Source organism: Caloenas nicobarica, chromosome 15 (genome assembly GCF_036013445.1).
Source record: "Caloenas nicobarica isolate bCalNic1 chromosome 15, bCalNic1.hap1, whole genome shotgun sequence".
In the NCBI taxonomy this organism is placed as follows: Eukaryota; Metazoa; Chordata; class Aves; order Columbiformes; family Columbidae; genus Caloenas; species Caloenas nicobarica.
The window spans coordinates 10,012,796-10,034,589 of record NC_088259.1 but is presented as its reverse complement, the minus strand read 5'-3'; the positions used below and the strand labels follow the sequence as shown (position 1 = coordinate 10,034,589).

At 48.0% G+C, this 21,794-nt stretch overlaps 1 protein-coding gene across 1 annotated transcript in view; it reads right to left on the bottom strand.

Moving 5' to 3' along the window:
• Positions 1–20,406, bottom strand: part of MYT1 (myelin transcription factor 1) — a 31,133-nt gene extending 10,727 nt beyond the window's left edge. Inside the window, exons 1-14 of the mRNA XM_065645511.1 lie at positions 20,352–20,406; positions 18,498–18,528; positions 15,242–15,304; positions 13,958–14,205; positions 12,314–13,183; positions 11,509–11,643; positions 10,022–10,112; positions 8,331–8,444; positions 6,752–6,966; positions 3,977–4,101; positions 3,029–3,298; positions 2,422–2,576; positions 1,376–1,438; positions 1,104–1,172 (exon numbers count right to left, since the gene is read on the bottom strand). Coding sequence (XP_065501583.1) covers positions 1,104–1,172; positions 1,376–1,438; positions 2,422–2,576; positions 3,029–3,298; positions 3,977–4,101; positions 6,752–6,966; positions 8,331–8,444; positions 10,022–10,112; positions 11,509–11,643; positions 12,314–13,183; positions 13,958–14,205; positions 15,242–15,304; positions 18,498–18,528; positions 20,352–20,406 — 2,504 coding nt within the window. The remainder of the gene's footprint in view (positions 1–1,103; positions 1,173–1,375; positions 1,439–2,421; positions 2,577–3,028; positions 3,299–3,976; positions 4,102–6,751; positions 6,967–8,330; positions 8,445–10,021; positions 10,113–11,508; positions 11,644–12,313; positions 13,184–13,957; positions 14,206–15,241; positions 15,305–18,497; positions 18,529–20,351) is intronic.
• Between the last annotated feature and the right edge of the window lie 1,388 nt (positions 20,407–21,794).

The following is a 21,794-nucleotide window of genomic DNA, read 5'->3' as shown; positions in this document are numbered from 1 at the left end:
CTATGACTCCAGACATCACTTTTTGCATATACAGGACACAGGGCATTATTATTTTTTTCATTACGAGCCTGTGCAATGTGAAGTCCTCCATGAGGTTTTACCCTCAGTAGAGGCTCCTCAGTTATAGTTATGAATATTTCAGTGTCTAAATAATCCTGAAACTGGATTCAGCAAAGTGGGAAGCTCAGAGGAGAATTGGACTCCAAAGGCAGGCTGGCTCTGTGGAAGAGATGCTGAAAAAAATTTCACAATTAGCTTTCCCCCAAAGATGCAGGTTGGGTGGAGGAGGGTTATGGTCCCACCAGTGTCTCCATCTATTTTAAATACAATTTCTATCAAACCTTTCTTTAGGGGAAGCAACCTACGAGAGTATCTGGGAAACCCCCTGTAAAGAATAAACTCCTCTTGAAAATGAGGACTTTTGGGAAGACAGCAGTAAAGCTGAAAACAGGATTCAGAGGAAGATATTTGAATGAAAATTTCAAAACCAGGTTCGCTTGTTCTTGCTTCCTCATCCATTCCCTCACAAATCAAACAGCAAATGAACAAATGAACAGCAACCTCTGTCACTACATCCCAAATGGTCCCTCAAATTTAGCATTAAAATCAGGTTCTCCAAAAGCATTGGCTTTGCTGTGTCCTGGCAGTGTTTTCCCAGCTGTGTCTCTACCCAAAAATAAAACGCACGCCTTTATCTAGGCTTTGGATTATTTGAGAGATGTACAAAAAATGTTGAATGAAAAGGGTTGTGGCACAAATTAGGGAACAAAAGCTTGGGGAAAAAAATGTCAAATGAAGAAAAAAATAGCATACAGATTTCTACAGTGCCCAAAGGAAACCTGCCATGGGTCCGCGTTATCTCCAGTTACTGCCATGATCCCCCCTCCCCAAAATAAACCTCTTCTCAACGCAGCAGCTTGAGGTTGGACTCCACCAGAGCTCCTTGCAGGCAGATTTTCATCAGCTCTTTGAAAGGAGGAGGGAGGGGATGGAAAAGCCAAAGCAGAGCAAGAGGAGGGGCAGCAGTGAGGGGGAAGAGAGAAAAAAGGGTGGGAAAAAAAAAAAAGAAAAAAAAGGGAGTTCCAAGTTGAGCGCAAACATACTTGAGGTCAGCAGAGTGGGCAGCCATGAGGTTTCTGAGGCTCTTGTCAGCAAGAGGACAACCAGAAAGGCTGAAAGAGAAGAGATGGAATATCTGGATAAGCAAAAAAAAAAAAAAAAAAAAAAAGGAGAAAGAAAAAGGGTGTGGGGAGGGAGGGGGCAACAGAAGGTGGGGAGGAAATAGAACCAAACTATCCACATGGTCAAAAAATATACTAAAAAAATTTAAAAATGTTGTCTTGGAGTCCAAATTGTGAAAGAAGGGTCAACCCACCTGCGGTGAGAGGCATAGTTTCCCGTTATGTGTCCACTGCCATCACAGCCTGGGGTCGGGCAACTGGGCAACAAAAACAACAACAGGAGGGTCAGTGCTGGGAAGGAACAGTCACCCTGAGCCGCAGGACCGCGATGTCCCCTGAGCCCCCCGGTCTGGCTGGGGCAGCTCAGCCAGACCCCCAACACTGGCTCCTTCCATCCAACCGCAGCATGCGTGCATATGTTTGCATGCAAATAAACCAGCTGTTTCCCCCTTGGCTCCCTTTCCTCCCTTTTTTATTCCCAAAAGATCTCAAGGATTCTCAAAAAAATTTGAAATAAAATGAAAAAAATTGTGGAAAATGTGTAGAAGATGTTCAAAATACTTAGCTGCTTGGTTTGCTTGGCAGTGGAAGACTTAAAGCAGCTTGTATGTGGCACAAACACCAGTGCCTCAGTGCTGCCAATATTGAAGCTCTGGCTGCAGGAATCAGTTTGTTCCCTGAAAGCATCAGATTTCAGCTTTCTGAAAGGATTTTTTTTTTTTTTCAGCCCTTATAGCTGCAAAAATAGCTTGATAACACTGCCTGCCCAAAGCCAGGGGGTGTGTGAGAGAGCAGGGATGTCCTGGGACACTGCAGGGATGTCCTGGGACATTTCAGCCCAGTGTCCCCAAATGAGAGGGCAGGAGATCAGGCAGTCTCCATCACTGTGCCAGAAACATCATTGCAGTAAAATACCAGGGAGAACAGGCTCTACAAGGAGGTTTCCACATCCACAAATCCTGAGAGCACTGAGCTCCCCAGAAAGATCCCTTATCATTGCAGACTTTCAAGGCCACATGGAAATGTACTTTGCCTCAATGATCTGCAGTTGTGTGAAAACAGAGTTTCTCTCTCAGCTTTCATTTGAACTGCTTAGATAAGACCAATCACAATAAAAAAGAGAACTACACTTCTACTTTTTAAAATATATTTGCTAACAACTTTTGTCTCCTGCCAACCTGTCTGTGCTGGGTACATGTTTTGTACGTTTTGGAAGAAGAGCCAAGAAGGCAAGACTTACGTGAGCAGCTCTTTCTTGATGTCCTTGGAGAGGAATTTAAGCTTGAAGTTGCTTAAAGTAACTTCCCCGGGGTATTTTCGTTCTTCAAAGTTTTCCTCCGACACTTCTTGCTCATCAGCTTCCGAGGAGGCAAAAGAGTGGGCAGCAGGCTCTGACTGCAAGAAAACAGCCAGAAAAAGCAGTTGTAGTGGTGGTCATTGTTGCTGAGCCACGGTGGGAAAGGAACCCAGGCTCATCCATGTTAGTGCAGCATTGCTGACACTCCTGAGCCCTTTGCAAGCACTTTGAAGTGCCCAAAACCAGAGAGCAAATAGGAGAAAGTCACCAGGAGCAGTGCTGGTGCAATGGACTGAAAGGATTTACAATGAGGAAAACACTGCAGAGCCAGGAGAAGGCAAGTGGTGGGATCTTCCTTGGCAAAAGCATCTGCCTCCTGCCCAATTGTCCACAGACGATGTCTGATAGCACTGATGAAGCTAATAATACTTCTCTCCTAGGCTCAAAGGACAAACTAGAGGTTCTAGGGGCAAACAGGACAACTGTGCAAGCACACATGGCATTCAGTCCCCCATGAGATGTTATTTAAGCATCAAGAGTCACTGCTCACCTCTTCTGGCTCCTCTTCCCGCTGCCGGTTTGGTTTCGTGTAGTCGATGGGCCCATCCCACTCATCCTGGCGGGAGGTCTGGCTGGACTGGGGGGAGGTCATGGTGCTGCTCGTGGCACTGGTGCTGTTTTGGCGCTGGGACATGTCTGGGGACTTGACGCTGGGACTGCTGCTGCAGCTGCTGCTGCTGGGAAAGGTGCTCTCCCGCTTGCGGTGCTTGTTCATACTCAAGTCCAGGGTCCCGTTTTCATCCACCTCAATGTCCATGGACTGGAAGGTTGGAAACATGCCCAACATTACCAGCTGCCAGCAATTCCCTACAGGGATCTTGTCCCCATTTGGCTTTTGCCGTGTGCGGAGCAGGTTATTCATGTCCCATCCTCTCCACAGTCAGAAGGAACAGAATGGAAGGGATGTTCTTTCATAAATATTTCAGAAACATGCCATGCAAATGCACTCCTCTACTACCAGCAATCTGGCATTTTGACTCAGTTGCTTGAACACAGGCATCTAGTGCCATTTAAGATGCCCCACAACAGCGAAGACATCTGCTCAAGGCTGAGGGTGCAATGTGGGACTTCTGGAAAACCCATGTTCCTCTGAAAAACAGCTGGAGGTCAGCCTGGGTGCAACTGGAGAATCTCAAATGGCATCAGATACAAACCAGCGAGCAACTGAAACCAGTCCTGAGACTCTGCTTGGGAGCGGCGCTCATCTCAGATGGGTAATTTGAGCCGTGATGCATCTCCATAACACACTAAGAGCCAAGATTACCTCCTCCAAACCGCATCACCCAATGCAGGGAGTGAAAGGGTGATATGAGTCTCTGAATTTTATCAGTATTTAAAGATTAAAATGAAAAGGAATGCAAAAAAGGGGTATTTCTCCCATCCCAAACTTCATTTTAATCCCTCTGCTGCGTGGCGGTGGGGTGGTCCCTGTGCTCACCTTGCTGGGGGCTTCTTGTTGCTTGGTGCTGAGATTCTCCGGCATTTCCCAGCAGCGGGTGGAGAGGTTGAGGATGGCGGTGGCCGCCATGTGCGCGGCCTCGGCGTCATGGGAGTAGTCGAAGGCTGTGGAGGAAGATGAAGTGCTCTTCACGTAACTGCCGGAGGGGCTGTGGCTGGGGGAAGAGGCCTTTGGAAAAGGTTTGGCTGGAAGAAAAAGAGGAGGAACAACACAAGGCTCATGTATCACGGCACAGGCAGCATTGAGAGGTTAAGTCAGTCCAAAACAGGTAATATATAGGTAGTTCCAGTGGTTATTGCCCATCCACAGGCTATTTTGTTGCCCGGGATGTGCAATAGGAGTGGTCCTGGCTGTGGCTCGTGTAAATGGTCTCTCGGTGTGAAAACTTAATTCATTAACTGACTCTGCCATCAAGTCCCCAAAACATGCATGCTTTTCTACAGTCCTCAGTGGAAGTGGTTAAAGGAAAAAGCTTAGAGAATCTTCCTGGCTCTTTTTTTTTAATCGTTGATAACCTATCTGCAGAGCTGAATTATGGGGAGATTTCTTGTAGCACGTTTGAAAACTTACAATTTAAAAAATTACATTAATAGCAAAACCATGGCCATGAAATAAGAGCTTCCAATGATAACACCAGTGAAATATGGATTTTCTGGCAGCTGACATATCATTTAAATAAGCCTGAATAACAGGATTTATTACACAGCCGCTCATGGTCACAGCACCGCACGGTTAATGTCTGTCACACCATGCAGCAGCGCAACCCTGGAGAGAAAATTTCTCTTTACACCCTATGAGTGTAAAGAGTGAGTACTTCCCAGGGTTAACCCACAATAAAACTTGCCCTAATCTTGAACCTGGACCCATTCAGGAGGGCCCTGACCCACACAGAGTCCATCTGGATCAGTAGTTCCAGTGGGTGCAAACTGGGGATCATTTGATTTTGAACAACCACAAGATTGTATTCTGAACCAATGAGCAAAATCTTCAAATTCCTAATTCATTTCACTCTGCCATTTTTGGTGGAAAAAAATCCACCCCCTTCAGTGAGAGTCTCGCCAGGGAAGACTCACAAGCTTTGGCCCGACAATGGCAAAGCAGCGAGACAATCCTGGCTGACGTGGCTACAGAGCAAAGCGATTTCATTATTCCCATTACAAACTCATAATATAAGACACTATAAAATGCTAATCTTCCCGAGGACTGCTTTCTTCCTCATTGTGTGCGTATATAATGCATATTGACATTAATGGGAGTTATGCACACACATGCAGAGGAATATAAATCCCTCTGGATGAAGATCTCTTTAAAATAAGTTCTGAGTGAAAGGAACAGATTTCCCCACTATGATTGGCAATCATATTAATCTTGTCGCTTTGATTAACTCATTGGCGGTTTGCCCAAATGGTTATTCTTGTGTATGGCTACTTGTTTTCGAGTCCGGTTTAATCCATGTCTTTGCGGCAGGGTGCAGGTATTCACCAGCCCAACCTGACAATATCCAGGACTGTGAGATGCCAATTGCAATTTCACACCACAGGCTCAGCGATGCTTTTCCATTTCATAAGTATTTCTACCACTTATAGACTCGCAATCAGCAAATTAGTAAAATAAGTGATGAGAAAAAATAGAAAGGATTATCCTAGTGGGTCTGCTGGAATTATTTTTGTCAGTACAATTACCCTGAAAATTCTTTGCTAATATTGCAAATAACACAATCTATTCAGCAAGAAAATCACTTGTGCTGGGAAACAAATTACTTTTCCATCAGCCCTAACCCAGGATGACAGTGGCAGTTGTGCTCTCTGGCCTCCATCCAATTTCATTGTCTGATCCTTTACAGATTTAGTACTGTAATAAAGGGCACTTGCATTGTAGTGCAACAACCGGGATGCTTTCAAGTACGACCACTTCTCAGAGAGCAGCTGCCTCAGGATTAAACAGGATTGTGGAAGTGGGATTAGCCAGACAGAAAGCCCTCTTGAGGCTGCTGACTTCTGCAAACTGGGCTCCTAAATCTATTTATTTTTTTCCTCAAAAAATGTCTTCAGGTGCACATTTCATGTCCAAGGGAAGAAGGAGGTTGAGCATCAGCCTGTGCAGCCTGGCTCCCCGTGCAGGTTCCCTCCTGTCCCCAACAGCCCCTGAGGGTTTATTTAACCATTCCGTTTTCCCCCATGCTTTCATCGCACAGTGTTGTAACCAGCACCAGGTCCTCGGTGCGGAGCAGAGGCGGGTGGCTACACTAGGAAAGAGCTGGGAGACAGGAGGCAGGTGATCGATAGGTAGCAGAGCTGCAGAGCAGGGCAGAGAAGACAAATGGGCAGAGTGGGTCATATAGAAGATGGAAGAGAAGAAAACTGTAATCCATTTAGCCAGATGAGGCAAGACAGATCAATAGATATGAACTGCAAAGCAACGGGGACCGACCGAGGACAACTGTGTAACTTATCCCACCTAAAGACGTTGCTCAGATTAATGTTTCCAGCACTCGATGCAATTCTTCCCAAAGCCAAAGCCACTCTCCCCAAGCAAAGCTTTCCCGGCAGCCGCGGGCTCCTCTCTCCACCAAAGGTGCACAACTTGGGACCAAGCTCAGCGTCCCCAGCCCCGTTTCTCCCGCCTGCATCCACAGCAGCACGATGGATCCAGCAGCTCAGCCCCAGGACTCCCCCATCACCCCAAAGCTACGATCCCAAGATGCTGAGAAAGGCAGAAAATGCAAAACCCGGCCCATCCTTGCACCCAACTTACATTTAAAGGCTTTAGGTGAGGTTTCGCTAGTCTGAATCTTTGGGGCAAGCATGCGTTTGCCAAAAACCTGAGCATCAAAACTTGCATAATCGAAGGTGACCTTGGAGTACTTCTCCAGCTCCTTGGCCAGGTTGGCCCGGGGGGTTGCTGGGACCATGTTGGGCCGGTAGCTTCCATACTGAGGGATCTCCAGTTGCTTCACAAAACACATAGGCCTGAGGATGAAACAATGAAAAACAGTGATTTCTCTTTCCCTCAACAAGATGGCTGTTGGGAGGAGACAAGATGTGATGGGGACACATAGCTGCATCTTGTCCCTGAGGTGTTACTGGGGAAGAGGAGGCAGTGACAGCCCTTTTGCTCTCCCTCAGCAAGTCTGCATCTCGTTTGGACCTCTTAGATTCCTCTTTTTTTTTTCCCCCTTTTTAAAAAATTTTATTTTCCTTCTCTTTTTAAGCAAAATACCAAGGTGTCGATCTCATTCAAAACAATATCCTTGCAGCATTTTCCAACAGCAACAGAAACTTGGGCATCCCTCACCGATGGGACCCATGCCACGGGATGGCACACCAAGGCATGAGGACCCCAGTTTAGCTCCACTCCCTGCTGCATGTTCATTGCAAAGGCACCAGGGCCTCCCCCCTGCCTGCAGAGTCCCTCTTAAAGCCCCGCTTATGCTGGGCTGCCTATCATGAATCAATTTGTCTTGCATATAAATTGTATATAAATGGCTTATTGTTATTCTCCTTCCCGTGACCTCTTTGCACCAGTGAATCCTCAGAGCGGGAGCTCCTTGGAGCGTGGACCGTCCTCGTGATGCGCCCAGAGCGCTCGGCACCCGGCGTGGGCTCTGCTGCAAATAAATAAGTAATCGCCCTAAATGGCCTTTCCAAAGCACCAGGGTGCTCAGGAGCCCTGGGGAGCAAAGAAATAAATTAATCAGACCTGGACGCCTTTGTGGGAGTGCTGTTCAGGGATCGTGCTGTGGTTTTTGTCCTGCTCTCGTTGCAAAATAACTAACCATATTACAATCCATCTGTAGCCTCATGAATCACATCGGCTACAGAAGCCAGCATCTATCAGGGACATCCTTAATGTGCGACAGCCCTTTCTTCCGGGAAGATAGAGATGGGTGAAATAACAAAACAAATGCGACTGGTTTGGAAATGAGTGGCAGGTTTCTCTCCTCTGAACCGTGCGGGCTAAGGAAGAAAAGCGAGTGGACTTCTGCGAAACTGCCATGGAGTGATTTATATGTAGCCTAAATCTCCTCTTCCCCCTCCCCGAGCCCACCCTACTTATAATGCTAATATAATAGCCGTCATTCTCTGGCAGTTTGCGTTGCAGAGCAATCGGCACAAACGCCTTCTGCTGCACTGGTAAAACCCTTTGGCCTGTAGCCTCAGCATTAATTGATGCTACAGAAGCAATTCATTGTCCTCAATGCCCTCCCTGGGATCATCAATTAAATATCTCCCCACCTTGGCGAGACCTATGATGATAATAACAGGGCTCAGCAGTATCAAGATGCAGCCGGGGGAGCTGTGACGGCTGCCGGTGCCAGCGCGGTCCCATTTACCTGAGGATCCGGTCGGAATTGGAGCTGGTCTTCGCGGGATCGCCAGACTGGGTTTGTTGCTTTTCATGTGATTTGGCTAATTTTTCAGCAGCAGCAATGGGGCACCCAGATAAACTGTGTTTTGTTTTGTTTTGTTTTTAAAAGGAAGAAAAAAAGAGAAGGAAATGAAGTGTGAGAGTTGAACATGAACATCTTCACTCATTTCAGCGACGCAGAGCTGCACTGAGCCCATGGGAATAGTGTTTGTATTTAAGGGGTTTTTTTAATTATCATTATCCTAGTTTACTTTTAGTCTTGGCAAGCAGCAAAGCAGCCAAACGTCGAGTGTCAAACCTCTCCACGATGAGCCCTGGAGCATCCCCAGGGCCTGAGGGGACCATGGAGGCAGGTCCAAGGGCTGAGCACAGCAGGGGCAGAAGGGGATGGGTTGGTTTCTTGGAGTGGTTTTAGCAGTTAAATGGCATTTTTGATTTGAATTTATTTGGATCTTCTGCAGAGGCTGTTTTAAGGGAGCCTTCTGAGGGGCACTTGCAGGGAAACATTTGCACTTCTGATGTGCATGGCTGCCAGCGTGCCGGTGCCTGGGGACGCCGGGGGCTGTAATGGCTTTTGCTGGCACGCACCCTGGGCACGAGCCTGGCTCTGCCTCTTCAGGACTGCTTGGATCTTACCGTGATTGCTCGGAGAAAGTAAAAACCCCTCACAAGCAGAGCTCACACCCTCCCAGCCGACCCCAAACCATCACAGGCATCGCTGGAGCAGCCAGCACCAAGAGATCCCCATCTCCATCTCCAGGCTCCAAACCCGTTGGGTCTCAGCCTAAAGTGTTGTGCCCAAAGCTCTCTCCATAACCCACCAACATCAGTGGATCAACCTCATCCTCGCCGCGATCGCTTGCTGCCTGCACCAAAATGAGCTTCTCCATTAACCAAACAGATTTCCCCAATTTTCCTCTAGCAGCTATGGCCATGATGAAGCATCCAGCAGCTTCCTGCATGGCTGAGCAGGGAACGCCACAAACTCACCTCGCGTCTGCAAACACACTGGAACTCAGAGTCGTCACTCTCTGCCAATTAAGCTCAAGCGCAATGAATGGTAAACCATAAACTTATGAGTGCATCCCTGCAGCACAAGCTAGTCTGGCTTTTTGGAAGGTTTTTAGCTTTTAAGTGCAAAATCCTCTCCACTTTCAGCCTTCTCATTTGTGAAAGTGCTCGAGTTTAACCAAAGCCAGAGCACGGGGTATAATTAGAGGTCCCAACACACAACTCTGTCCCCTCCTGACCACATCTGGGCTGAGGTCCTACAACAAGAGGACCTAAATCCCCAGTTTATCAATAATTTCAGCCTCAATATTGTGGAAATTCCTAGAAATCCTGCCATGTGCCACACCAACATCACCCACACCAAACACCATTTGCTTCCCTAGTACCAAATACCTCTTCCCTGAACCTCCACCTGCATCTACCCCTCCATAGTCCCACCTGGAAGCATTGTTCTGCTCTGTTGTCCAGCCAGAAATTGCTACCCTGTCCTGTTTTCACCACATTATTCTTTGTCTTAGGATCATCCCTACTTCACCTATCTTAGTTACACCACCTCCCAGTGCAAGAGCAAAGCTGAGGCTTTTTGGGCTGGTTGCCCTCGTGCCATCCTTGCCCTGGCCATGAAGAAGAGGATGAAGCCAGTACCTCCTGTGCGTGTTGCGGTTGCTGTTGACGTGACCCTGTCCTGTGCAGCCTGGCGTGGGGCATTTCAACACGTTCTCGTGCATCGCCAAGACTTCGGAGCAAGAAGGGGAAGGGGAGAAGGGAATGGAAGCAAAAACAACTTGATAAAAAATCAGAGGAAAAGAAGAAGAAAAAAAAAAAGACAAAATCATCAAGTCTTGTACGTTGGTTTCCTAGAAATCAGGGAACTTGAAATGCTGTAATTAGAATGCGTCTGCATAGAGAAAGAAAAGATTTACAAGGCAGCAGTGCTCAGGTCAGCACTAGATTAGCATCTCTGCACACAGCTTGGGCTTTCTCCTCATTTGCTGATTGCAATCCAGTTTCCCCCCACCCAGCCCCTCCCGCCCACCACTGGTTTGGAGCCAGGTCTCCTAATTTCAGGTAGTTTTAAGTGATTGAAGTTGTATCTCTGCTTTTATCCTTAGGGCTAGTCTTTGTTTGATTTTTTTTTTAATTTTAATCTTCATGATTATTGCTTCCTGCAGTGCTGACCTTAAAAGTAAAGAAAATCATTTAATTCACAAGCCTTTCTAAAGCACACAGCTTGTGTTAGTTATTTATTAATATTTTTTTCTTGCATTCAAGCTTGTATGAAGATAGCTGTACTTCCTCCGCATTTCCTGCATTTCTGTGTTTATGCCAGGCCTGCAACCTTTGAAATTACTGATAAGTAAGGGCTCTTTTTTTTTTTGGTCTATTATGCCATTATCATAAACATACAACATTGATTTTTATGTATATGTACAGGGAAAGCTATTTAGGATGGTAGTAGAGAGGTAGAAATAGAATCTCTATGCATATATACATATATATAAAAATCCGTTACAATGACAATAAATATTTTCTGTGGAATAGATGAATCTTGGCATAGCACCTTGTGAATTTTATAGTGATGTGAGTGTAGGAGGAGACTCAGCAATCCTGAGCATCCTGAACAACTTCAGCACATTAGGACAGCAAGAAAGAAGAGTTTCCCTTTCTCCCCAACAGGATATCCCAAATAGGGAAAAATGTGCGGCATTCAGTGTAAAGATGGGAACTGCTTAACACACCTCTGGAAGTGGGAGCATCATTTTTAAAGCACCTCTTTGATTTTTGGAGAAGGGACCTCATTCTCCACAGGATGGTGCTAAAAATCTTTAAGAACTGTAGAAACTTCTTAGTAATCTTCATAGCATTTTCTATGAAGAGTGATAACACTTTGGCAGATAGAAGCAGCCTAGAACAATTTGGAAAAGCACCATCCCATGCCAGAAGCTCTGTTATACCCCAAGGATTAACATCGGGCTTGTGTTAGGGACTCAGTCACAAAATTCACACATTCGGGACTATTTAGAGTCCTCATTGGCCTTGAGACAGCTCTACCCATCAGGTGTGAAATTCCCCTAAGGAAATAAGGATTCAGAGTAATTTCAGCCACCCTTGTTATCCCACCGTGTACTCACTCTCGGGAGGGATCCTGTCTTTGTGCGGACACCCAGAGAGGCTGCGGTGGTGAGGGTAGAGACCCGTGACGTGGCCAGTCCCATCACAGCCAGGAGTCGGACATTTGATTTCTCGCTTCTCAGGTCTTGAGGGATCTAGAGATTGTGGGGAAAGGGCAGTGGGAAGCAGGTCAGCGATTTGGAAGGGAAGAGGGAGAAAAATTGCTGAGGATGCTTCCCACCACTTTTCCAGTCAAACAAAGAAACCTTTGGGTTTGGAGGGTTTTTTTACCCGGAGATGGAGTTGTAACACTGGAAATTTCAAAAATTAAAATTGGTAAATTTTAGTATCTAACTGGGCTGGGAGCATGGAGCTGCTCACAGCCACCAAGCAGGCAGCCCAGCCAAGGGACTCCGCAGCCTCTGCCATGTCCCTCGTGTTGCTGTGGCCAGACTCCTACCATCACTTTAAAACCCACTTGCATTTTAAAACCAGCCCCACTGACCAGGCTGAGACTTTTGAGGCCAACAAAAAAATTAGCCAGGTTATTCCCCTGCTGGTATATAGAGGACACCATTACTTTGCGCATTCACTATTGATCTCTAGGATGGTGATCTCCTAGGTGAGCTCCAGAGGTCCCTTCCAACCAGAACTACTCCGTGATTCTGTCCCCATCCCTCTGGGCACTGAGGATTTGTGGCTAAATTCCCCTTTGGGCTGTGAAACCCCCCAGCAGCCAAGTTTTCATGGGGTGCTGAGCAGAAAAATCCAGCTTTTTCACTGGGGATGGGAAGGAAGGAGACACATGAAGGCTCATCCCCATACCTTTGCCATAGTAGCTCTTTCGGATGCTGTCCAGCGGTTTGCTCTGTTTCTCATCCACCTGGAAGTGCTTGACATGCTCTCCTGGCAGCCGGCTGGGCTCTCGCACGATTTTCACCTGCTCGGCTTTCAGGGCAATGGCTTGTTCCAGCAGCCCCAGGTTCCCCCTTGTCATCATGTCGTACATCTCTGACTCGTCGGTCACTGCCGATTTTTGGGAGCGGGCATCGTCGTCTTTGTCATCATCCGACCGGACCTCCACGATGACCGAGTACTCGGGCTTTGGGCTGAACTGCCCTTCGCAGTGACTTTTCTGGGTGTCCTGAGAAGTGTGAGGAGCTTCTTCACAGATCACTTCTGGAGCCATTTCCTCATCCTCTTCATCCTCCTCTTCTTCTTCCTCTTCCTCCTCCTCTTCCTCTTCCTCCTCCTCCTCATCATCGTCTTCATCCTCCTCCTCGTTCTCCTCATCCTCTTCTTCTGCTTCAGCCTTTTGCAGTTTGCAGGACTCCTCGCAGTTTGCATCGTCCCGGTGCTCCGGACACAACTCGCTGCTGCGTTCGCTGGTAACCTCAATGACCTCCTCTGCATCCTCTGTCTGGATGATGATCTCCTTGTCACACTCCTCCTCCACCAGCTCCTCTCCCGCATCCTCGTGGACCAGGTGCACAACATTGGATGGCGGCTTGGAGACCTGCAGCTCAGCTTCAGGCAGCTGCCCTTCGATGGCGAGGGTTTCCTCCGCTATCTGGCCGAGGTTGAGGAGGGAGTTGGCAATTATTTCTTGATAGCTGCTGTAGTTGGCCTTGCTGGGCCCAGATGTACTTGTTGCCGTGTTTTGTCCATAATGGGTTGATTTTGCTGGGCTTCGCTCTGAGAGGAGGAAAAGAAAAAAAAAAAAAGGGAAAGGGGAAACAGGCAAGAAAAGGAGAAAAGGAGAAGGAGGAAAATGGGAAAAAATGAATATATAAAAAGGGAAAAGAAAAGAAAAGAAAAAGAAAAAGAAAAAAGGAGGAAAATTTTTAAAAGGGAGGAAAGTAATTATAGGAGCTCATAAACATCTCTTTGTCTTACTTAAGCCTATTTGAAACCAGAGCCTGGCTCTTATACCCCGGAGCAGCCTAATTTATTGCACTTGGGCACAGCAGGTAGAAAGAGGATTTCCACGTGGAAGCTTTCACGAGGCTCAGATGCTCACGGCTTCCCGACCACCAACAGCCACCTGCCCCCCCCTTGTTCCCAGTGCTTCCCAGGCCAGGGGCTCCAAACTGGGGTCTCACACAGTGCCTGGACCCCGGCTCCTTTGCCTGTCACTCCCGCGCTGGGGGAGGTGACCGAGCCCCTCGAGGCAGCGCGGTGGGACCCCAGCTGCTGTCCCCACCGCCATCTGAGCCACACCGCCACCTCCTCTGTGCTTTCCATGGGTCTTTCCCCAGGGAGCATCCCCGATGGAAAAACTCTCATTTTTAGGACACCGGAGACAATCTGTGCATGTCCCCTCTCAGCTTAACCAGAGCTTTGCTGTTGTGCTTCCACCAAACGTAATAATGGAAGGACCCATCCTATACATAACTCAGAGGAGCTATAACTCCTGGTTATTTACACTCCCTGCCCTTTATTCATCTGCAATCAGTAATGATAAAGTACCTTCTGCCAGCTCGGGGCTGTGGGTCTCCTCCTGCTCCACCACCTCAGACTCATCCTCCTCCAGCGTCCCCTCCGACTCTTCAGAGCCGGACTCCTCCTTTGCCTCGGCCTCCTCGCTGCCATCGCTGTCGACATTGTAGCCTTCATCCAAGGCCAGCTTGAGCGGATGGGATTTTCTCTTTGACACCAGATGTTCGGTCTCCACATCCTGAAGTTTCCTCTTCTTTGCCAGAGGGCAGCTTTGTAAACTGCAGATGGGATCAAGGAGCAGAGAGGAAGCATTGCCGAGTGAGAAAGGCATGGCTATGGCATCTGAACCCATTAGGCAAAGACAAGGGAGACAAATACGCAAATACTAAAAAAATAATTATCCAGCAACCCAGATTTTTATCGGTTTGAACCCTTCATGGCCAGAAGATCTGCTCTCAGACCTTGGCTTTGTGCAACTTCGTCAGCTTTACTCAGAAGTCAGTGCAAGGATGATGCTGAGCTCACTCCAACCACCTGGCCCACAGGCAGTGGTTGTCCAGGGAGCAGCAGGACCAGCAGCTCCCAGAACCACTGTTGGTGATGGCCACCAGTGCAGTCATGAAACCAGGCAGGGATGCAGAACAAGCCCCTGGGACATGTCTACCAACTGCTCCGATTCCACCATTACAGGGTGATGAAACCCATCACTTAAGGCTGGCACAGCCTCCAAGGCAGCCAGCAGGCTCTCATTTGCCCTCCCCGTCCATAGAGGCACCAAACAGACCAAAATCTCTGCCTGCTGACAGCTCCTGTCAACCCCGGGCACCTGAGCCGGGTAATTTTGCCTTGGTTTGGGGTGCGTGGGAAGGCTCCATGCAGCCTGGGGAAGCAGCTCCCCCAGGATCCCTCCTGGACCGATGGAGAGACAGAAAAGATGTGCCAGGGGAGGTTTAATTTGGACATTAGAAAAAGGTTCTTCACCCAGAGGGTGCTGGACACTGGAACAGGCTCCCCAGGGAGGTGTCACAGCCCCAAGCCTGACAGTGTTCAAGAAGAGACTGGACAACGTCCTCAGACACACGGTGTGAACTGTGGGGTTGTCCTGTGCAGGGACAGGAGCTGGACTCGATGATCCTTGTGGGTCCCTTCCAACTCAGGACATTCTATGATTCTATCATAAAATGGGCTCTTTTATGCAGATTCGGGGCAGGTGAGTTGGGTTGATGCTCTGAACCAGTTTCTCTCCAGTGTATGTCTGTCTTTGGGTTCCTTTCTTGCATTTTTCCACCCCAACTACCTTCGACTCAGCCTCACCTTCTGTGTCTTGCATACTTCCCACGGATGTGTCCTGAGCCGTTACAGCCTGGGGTTGGACAGCTTGAGAGGGAAACAGGCAACCGTCAAGAGCAGCAATAGGACTCTGAGAATTCATTTTTAATTAGAAGCATATAAACTATGGTCAGTTAAACAGATCCTGTGCACAAAGAACAAAATAACCGCAAAAGGGAAGATAATTCCCCGCAAATGGTTCAGCTTGTCCCTTTGAATTCCAAGGGAGGAGGGTAGGAGAGCAGCCTTGCAGTTTTCTAAAAATTAATGAAATGACTCACCCCATTTAATTAGATGAACGGTTCATTATAGTTTTATGAGTATGTTTAATTAAAGATTTGCATGTGTAAGAGCAAGCTTTTAAAAAGCAGACAACTACAGCACCCTGCCTCCCCACTGCCACTCTGCAGTTTTCTATTTTGCTGCTGCAGGAGGAAAACACAGGCTTTTCACTGGTTTGATGGCTTATCAGGGAACTGGGGTTCCTTACAGTAAGAAATGGGCAGCTTGTTGGAAAGAGCAGGCTGGGAACGGATCGAGGAGTTTTTAGCAAGAGCACGTTGGATGGAGAACACCAGGACAAAAACCTGCAAAACAACCTTGGAATCTAATTTGGGGGGGAACAGAAGGGATTTATGTGACCAGATCTCTCAAATCTCTGCATTTATTCCTGCTGCTCTGCAGAAGAGGACGAGTTAAAGGTTTCCAGGGAGCTTTCGGCAGCACGTTCCTGCTCGCTGCATCCCTCGGCGCAGGGCCACACACCTCCCCTGCAGCCACGATCAGTCCCAGCTCCGGGATCTATAAAGGCCTCAGATAAGCAGCATTAAAGCAAACATTTTCTGGCAAAACCAGATTATGGCATTGATTATAGGATGCCCAAGTGACTTGCCTGCCGTCTGAGGAATCCTGGAGTCGTGTAGGATTAATAACTGCATTTAGCACCGTATCACCCTCAGCCCGGGAAGTTGGAAGCACTAATGAAATCTCTTGATGACAGTACAAAAGGAGAAGGCATTGCCAGCCCAGAGGGCATCTGGCCAGCCTGTTATTCTTGGAGTAAAAGACACGGGAAAATATTTAATAAGTACCAAGTGCCAAGTCAGGCTTTAGGGACGCAGAATTCCTGCTCTCAGCAGAGAGCTCGGCCCTTGCAGAAAGCTGAGGATGAGGAGGATCCAAGTGCACTAATTGATGCAGCAGCTCTGGGTGCACCAGCGGGTTATTAATGGCTCGGCTCCCCAGAACACCCTGCACAAGTCAAATCTGCGTTCAAAGAACAGAATTCAACCCAAAACAGGGACAGGAAAGGGCTACTGAACAATTCCTTTGGGGAGACCGGCTTGCTTTAGCTTAGTAAAGCTAATGCTAAGAGGGCAAATGACAGCAGCATGTCCCCTATGGGGACATGGATTTCTAGATGAGGTGGATGTGTAGCTGTAAGCTGCACCTCCTGGCCCCTCCAAGACAAAGTCCCCCCTTTCTACTGTTCCCTTTGCTCGTGGCCCAATGTCAACCCAAGATCCTGAGCATCTTCCAACACCATCACTTGAGGAACAGCTCCCAAGTTTTTCACTGTGCACACAACCTGAGCCCCACCACACCTGGGGTCCTGCTGGCCACCGAGCAAAATGGTCCAGGTCATACACAAAAAGATCTCATCCCACTAGTGTGCATGATTAGAAGAGGGAGCTCCCTCCTTTGCTGCTCCCTCTGCTGATGATCTGAAAGACTTATTTAATTTTAATTGCCCTCAGCCCTGACTGAGGCAGCTCTGTCCCAAGCAGCCCCAGACACACTTTAAATGGCTCTGCACCAAAAGACAGAGCGATGTTTATGTTACCAGTGACTTGCCTGAAAAAGGCCTTATTCAGTGGGGAACAAGAGCAGCTCTGATGAAGATGTTACAGGCTTTTATAAGCTTTCCTGCATCAATTAAGGCTGATTCCCCCCATTCCGTTTTTGATGTGGTGAAATGAAGCCTGCACTAAAGAGTGAGCAGGAAAGAGCCAAGTGGTTCAGCATCAAGGTTTTCCAAAGCAGGTGGTGATTTGGGATGTCTTGGGCTTTGGCGCCTTTAGAAAACACCAGCACAGAGGTGATGCTCAACATGGCCAGGCTTTCCAGTCCCCAGCCTCCTCCAGGGAGGTTTCATGTATTTTGGCAGGAGTCCCAAAAGGGGAAAATGGCTTCGATATCCATTAAAGCTGCTCTCCTTCCCCACAAGAGCCACCACACCGACCTGCTCTCCCCTCCTCCCCGGCCTTCATATGCTTGACAAAAGGGCCTCTTATTGTTATGCAGACGATGCCCTGCTTCCAATTAGTCGATTAATCGTCCAGTTAATCAGGCAATTAGGTGACAGCTGCAGAGATGGCTTTGTGGAGCACTCTGTCCTGCCCCTTATATATGTCACCTGCTCCAATTACCACCTCCGCTCAAGTGTTCAGCAATAAAAGTTGGAGAAGTGGCTTGTTCACTGCTTGCTCCTCCTGCCTCTCCGGAGTAATGGGAGAGCGGAGGAGCAGAAATGCTCTGAAATTGGGTTGGATAAGGTCCAATTACTCTTTGACACACACGGCTTTCGAACGGAGGCTGCTAGGAGAGGCATCCCCTGCTATTAGCGCCAGTCCAGGTTAAAGACTTCTACCTCTTGTGTAAGCCCTTGTGCAGGGTTTAAAAGGAGCTTAGAGATGGGGGAGGCTATTATTTATAAAGAGAAGCTCTGTTGGGCTGCAGAGGCTCGCTCCGGCTCTTTTGGCTGCTGCTGTTGGCATGCCAGCGCTGCTGAGTGACAACAGGAGCTCGGTGACACAATAGGGGATGTAGGGCCAAAGGAGGAGCATCTGGCACAAGAAGTGATGTGACAACATCATCTAGGGGCAACAAGAGGATGCAAAATACATGGAAAAGAAACTCTGCTTATTAGAATGTTGTTCCTAATGACCCTGCAATACAAAAGGCGCGCATCAGGTTTTGCCAAGGTTTAGACCTGAGGTGGGACAGAGGATGGCTGGAGGGTCTAATGTGACCCATCCAGAGCTTGTGTTTTCATCCCTTTAACTCCCACAGTTCCTCTGATGTGTGTCGTCAAGTGGTGCCCCAAGAACTTGGACACAATGAGTAGCCCACTGATATAAGCCCCCCAGCAAGCCTTCCACCCCATTATTCCCCAGTTCCCAAGCCAGTCCCAGCACAGGTTCCCCCCCTCCCTCCCAGCGCCGAGGAGCAGAGTCCTTACCTCACCTCCTGGCCGATGAGCTCCGTGGGCACTGGGCAAGGGGACAGGACACAGCAATGGAAACAAACACAAGGTCAAAAACACAAGAGGGATGCTCAGCCCCCCGAGACATCCCCCTTCCTTGGGGATCCTCTCCTGCCTGCTGCTGCATTTCTGTTGCCTCCTTGGGCATCCCATTTGGGAAAGAAAGGGCAAATCTATCCTGCCATCATTTACTGCATGCCAGCCTGTGGTAAATCATAATCCTGCCTGTAAATCCTCATGGCTGTGCTTAATTTCAAGCACGTGAGTGTATGTTTGCAGCAGCAGTGACCACATCTCTCTCTAAATACATGATGACTTCAAAGTCCATGGAGCTATAGTGATATAAATGCATATGACTTTTAAGTAAAGACTGAGTTTTCTCATGCCTTCGTCTCTATGTCTGCCTGTAAAAACACCCCTCAATTACTCTTTGCACAGTTCACTACTGTTTTGCTGCAATGGCCATATTTACCTCTAACATGCACAGGCATGTTTTTCTCCCCTTGTCACACCGAACTGATGTGGCAGCCCCTGACTATGCTCAGACACACGATAGGGATGTGCTACTTGGCTTTTAGGGTCAACAACAGTTTGTAGGGATTATTCCCCACTTGTGAATAAGAGAACATGTCACTGCTTACAATAAAAACATACAACATCTCATCACTGCTGAAACCTTACATCCAGCCAGGAATCCAAATAATCAGGAGAAAAAAAAATACCCACAAGTCTAAATTTGCCTGGGCTAAAAACCATAACACGTTTGCTCAATCTGTTTGAGCTAATTGGTTTCCTGGGATCCAGCTCCCAGTGGGATGACTCACAAGCTTCAACGAACTGGAGGCAGCGGCAAGTCCCAGGGTGTATGCAATAAATTACCTTTTCACATTAAGAAATCCAGATTTGAGTGTGGGGAAGGCAGGGTGTGAGAAAATAAATAGAATCTGGGCACTCTCATTAGTAACCTGAGCAAGGACCTTTATGTACGTGCAACAAAGCGATGAAACTCAAATAGCTGAGCTCATTTCAGCACAACTGGCAGCATCTAGGTTTTGTTTTTAAAAAGATGCGGATGCTGAAAAGAGCGAGGAAGGTGGGTCAGGACAAAGGGAGGTGTCCAGCACAGCTGTGTGGGTGACGCTGCGGTCCCTGCGGCTATTGTGTTTTTTCAGCCAGCCTTGTTTGTTTTTCTCCTCCAGCCACCTCTAAAATTTATCAAATCCACATCCACAAAAAGGAACCAGAATGGAGAAACCAGTCCGTAACCATCACACGTGGCAATGGGGCCACCCAAGGTGCCACCCTGTGCTCTGTACCTTCTCCCAGACAGAAAGCACCCCAAAACAGACCTGCACATTTTTTTAAAGCCGGAAAATAAACAGCAATCAAGCTTCGCATTAACAAGCCGTTTGTCCTCACGTCCCTGCCAGGGACAACCCTGTTTGCCTCTCCAGCACGCACGGCTTCTGCCAGGCGCTCTCAGATGTGCAACTTCAAAGCTGCTGCCAGAGTGTGCGTGATGAAAGCCCCAGGAACTGATCTGAAGCTCCAGTGATTGCAATTCCCCTAAGGCAAAGCATGCAAAGGGGTTTTTCTCCCCCTACTCCACCCCCTGGTTTTTTTTTTTTCTTCTTCTCCTGGGTGTAGGGTACGAGGGTTAAATGTTACGAGGACCTGTAAAGTTTCCTAGACAAATTCTGGTGGGGAGACAGTGAGCATAACTTAAAGAGTTAAGCCTGGACCTGGAAAATCAAAGCTTGTTTGGAACAAGCAAAATGCAGGGAGGTTGGGTCTAAACATCCCCGCGCTGCAGGATCGCCAGCTGCTCACCTCTGATAGACTTCGATCGCGTGCGTGCTCTCTTATCATCATTTTCTAAACTCATCTGGAATGGAAAGAAAAGATAATTGTTGAAAGATAACAAGAAAATCATTGTTAAAGGACAACCTTACTCGTGGTTGCTGCTCTGTGTGAATACCCGAGTGGCAGGGAAATCTTTCCCACGTTTTTGAAGCAGAGGTTTCTTGCGTTGATTTTTATCATTCAACCCACAGTGCTCAAATTTAGCAACCTTAAATTAATTTCCACATCCTGGGACACAACCAGGACTCTCTGCTGGTTGGGTGCCACACAGGGACAGACACCCAGATGTGATGCCCTAAGATAGAACACAGCTATGTCTGAGGTATCACTTATTAAGGCCAGAACTGATCTATCTGGATTTACACCACAGAAGTGCTGTGAGCACCTAGGTGAGTAGCCAGCACATATTCAGAAATCTCTGAATTCGCAGCCTAGCTGATATTGTGCCTGGGAAGGGCGACTTCTCATGTAGTGCCCTAAAGAGCAACCTCTCCTCTCCACTTCAATTTGACACAAAGAGGGTTGCATCTAAATAACCCCTGCAACACAGACATCAAACAGGAGGGTCTGCGGGGAATACGGGCATGAATAAGTAACATCGGGGACTTCAAAGAGCTCAATATTAATTAAACATCACAACATGCCACACGGTAGCGGAAGGCTGAAGTGCAGCCACTTCTGGGGTGCAGCATGGGCTCTGTGTCCCAGCGCCAGGGGCTTTGAAATTGGGTTGTACCCAGGGTGGGAGCAGCAAAAGCTGGAGACTCTACGGTGGGGTAAAGAAACATGGCCAGAAAAAGAGCAATGGGATTTCATTAAACTTGTCAATGAAGTTTCTGAAGTGGTCAAGGAGCCGGTTCTACATCTCAAAATAGATGCTCTTGTGGGCAGGTGCGTTTGGCAGCACATTCCAGGGTTGTGCAGGGGGTTGGAGTGTGAGCAGGGAGGTGGATCAGAGCTTGGTAAGTTGGGGACAAGGCAATTTGTTTTTTATTAGAGTATTATGGCCTGGGACATTTCTTCCTGGGAAAACAGGAAGGAGGAAGAATGCGGTGGGTGAGAAGGACCATTCCCAAGTGGGATTTGCTGTACTAAACACAAATTCTCTTTGACATGTGCTCTTTGGAGCATCCTCAACAAGGTCCATCTGGAGGGGAATCCATCCAGCTCCTGTGGCGTCCCTAAATGACGAGGATCCATGGATAAATCCTCTGGCACCCCCAACGGAGGTGGGACAGCAGTGGATGCTCCCCCTGGTCAAAGGGCAGGAAGGACACGAGGGGACAATGCACCCATGACATGTTCCACCACAGCCCCATATGTGCCTTGAAACCCAGCAGAAGGGGCTGGGGGTCCTCGCCCATCCCTCTCAGAGGATGCACTAATGGTTGGGGACCCTTTTGTCCTCCC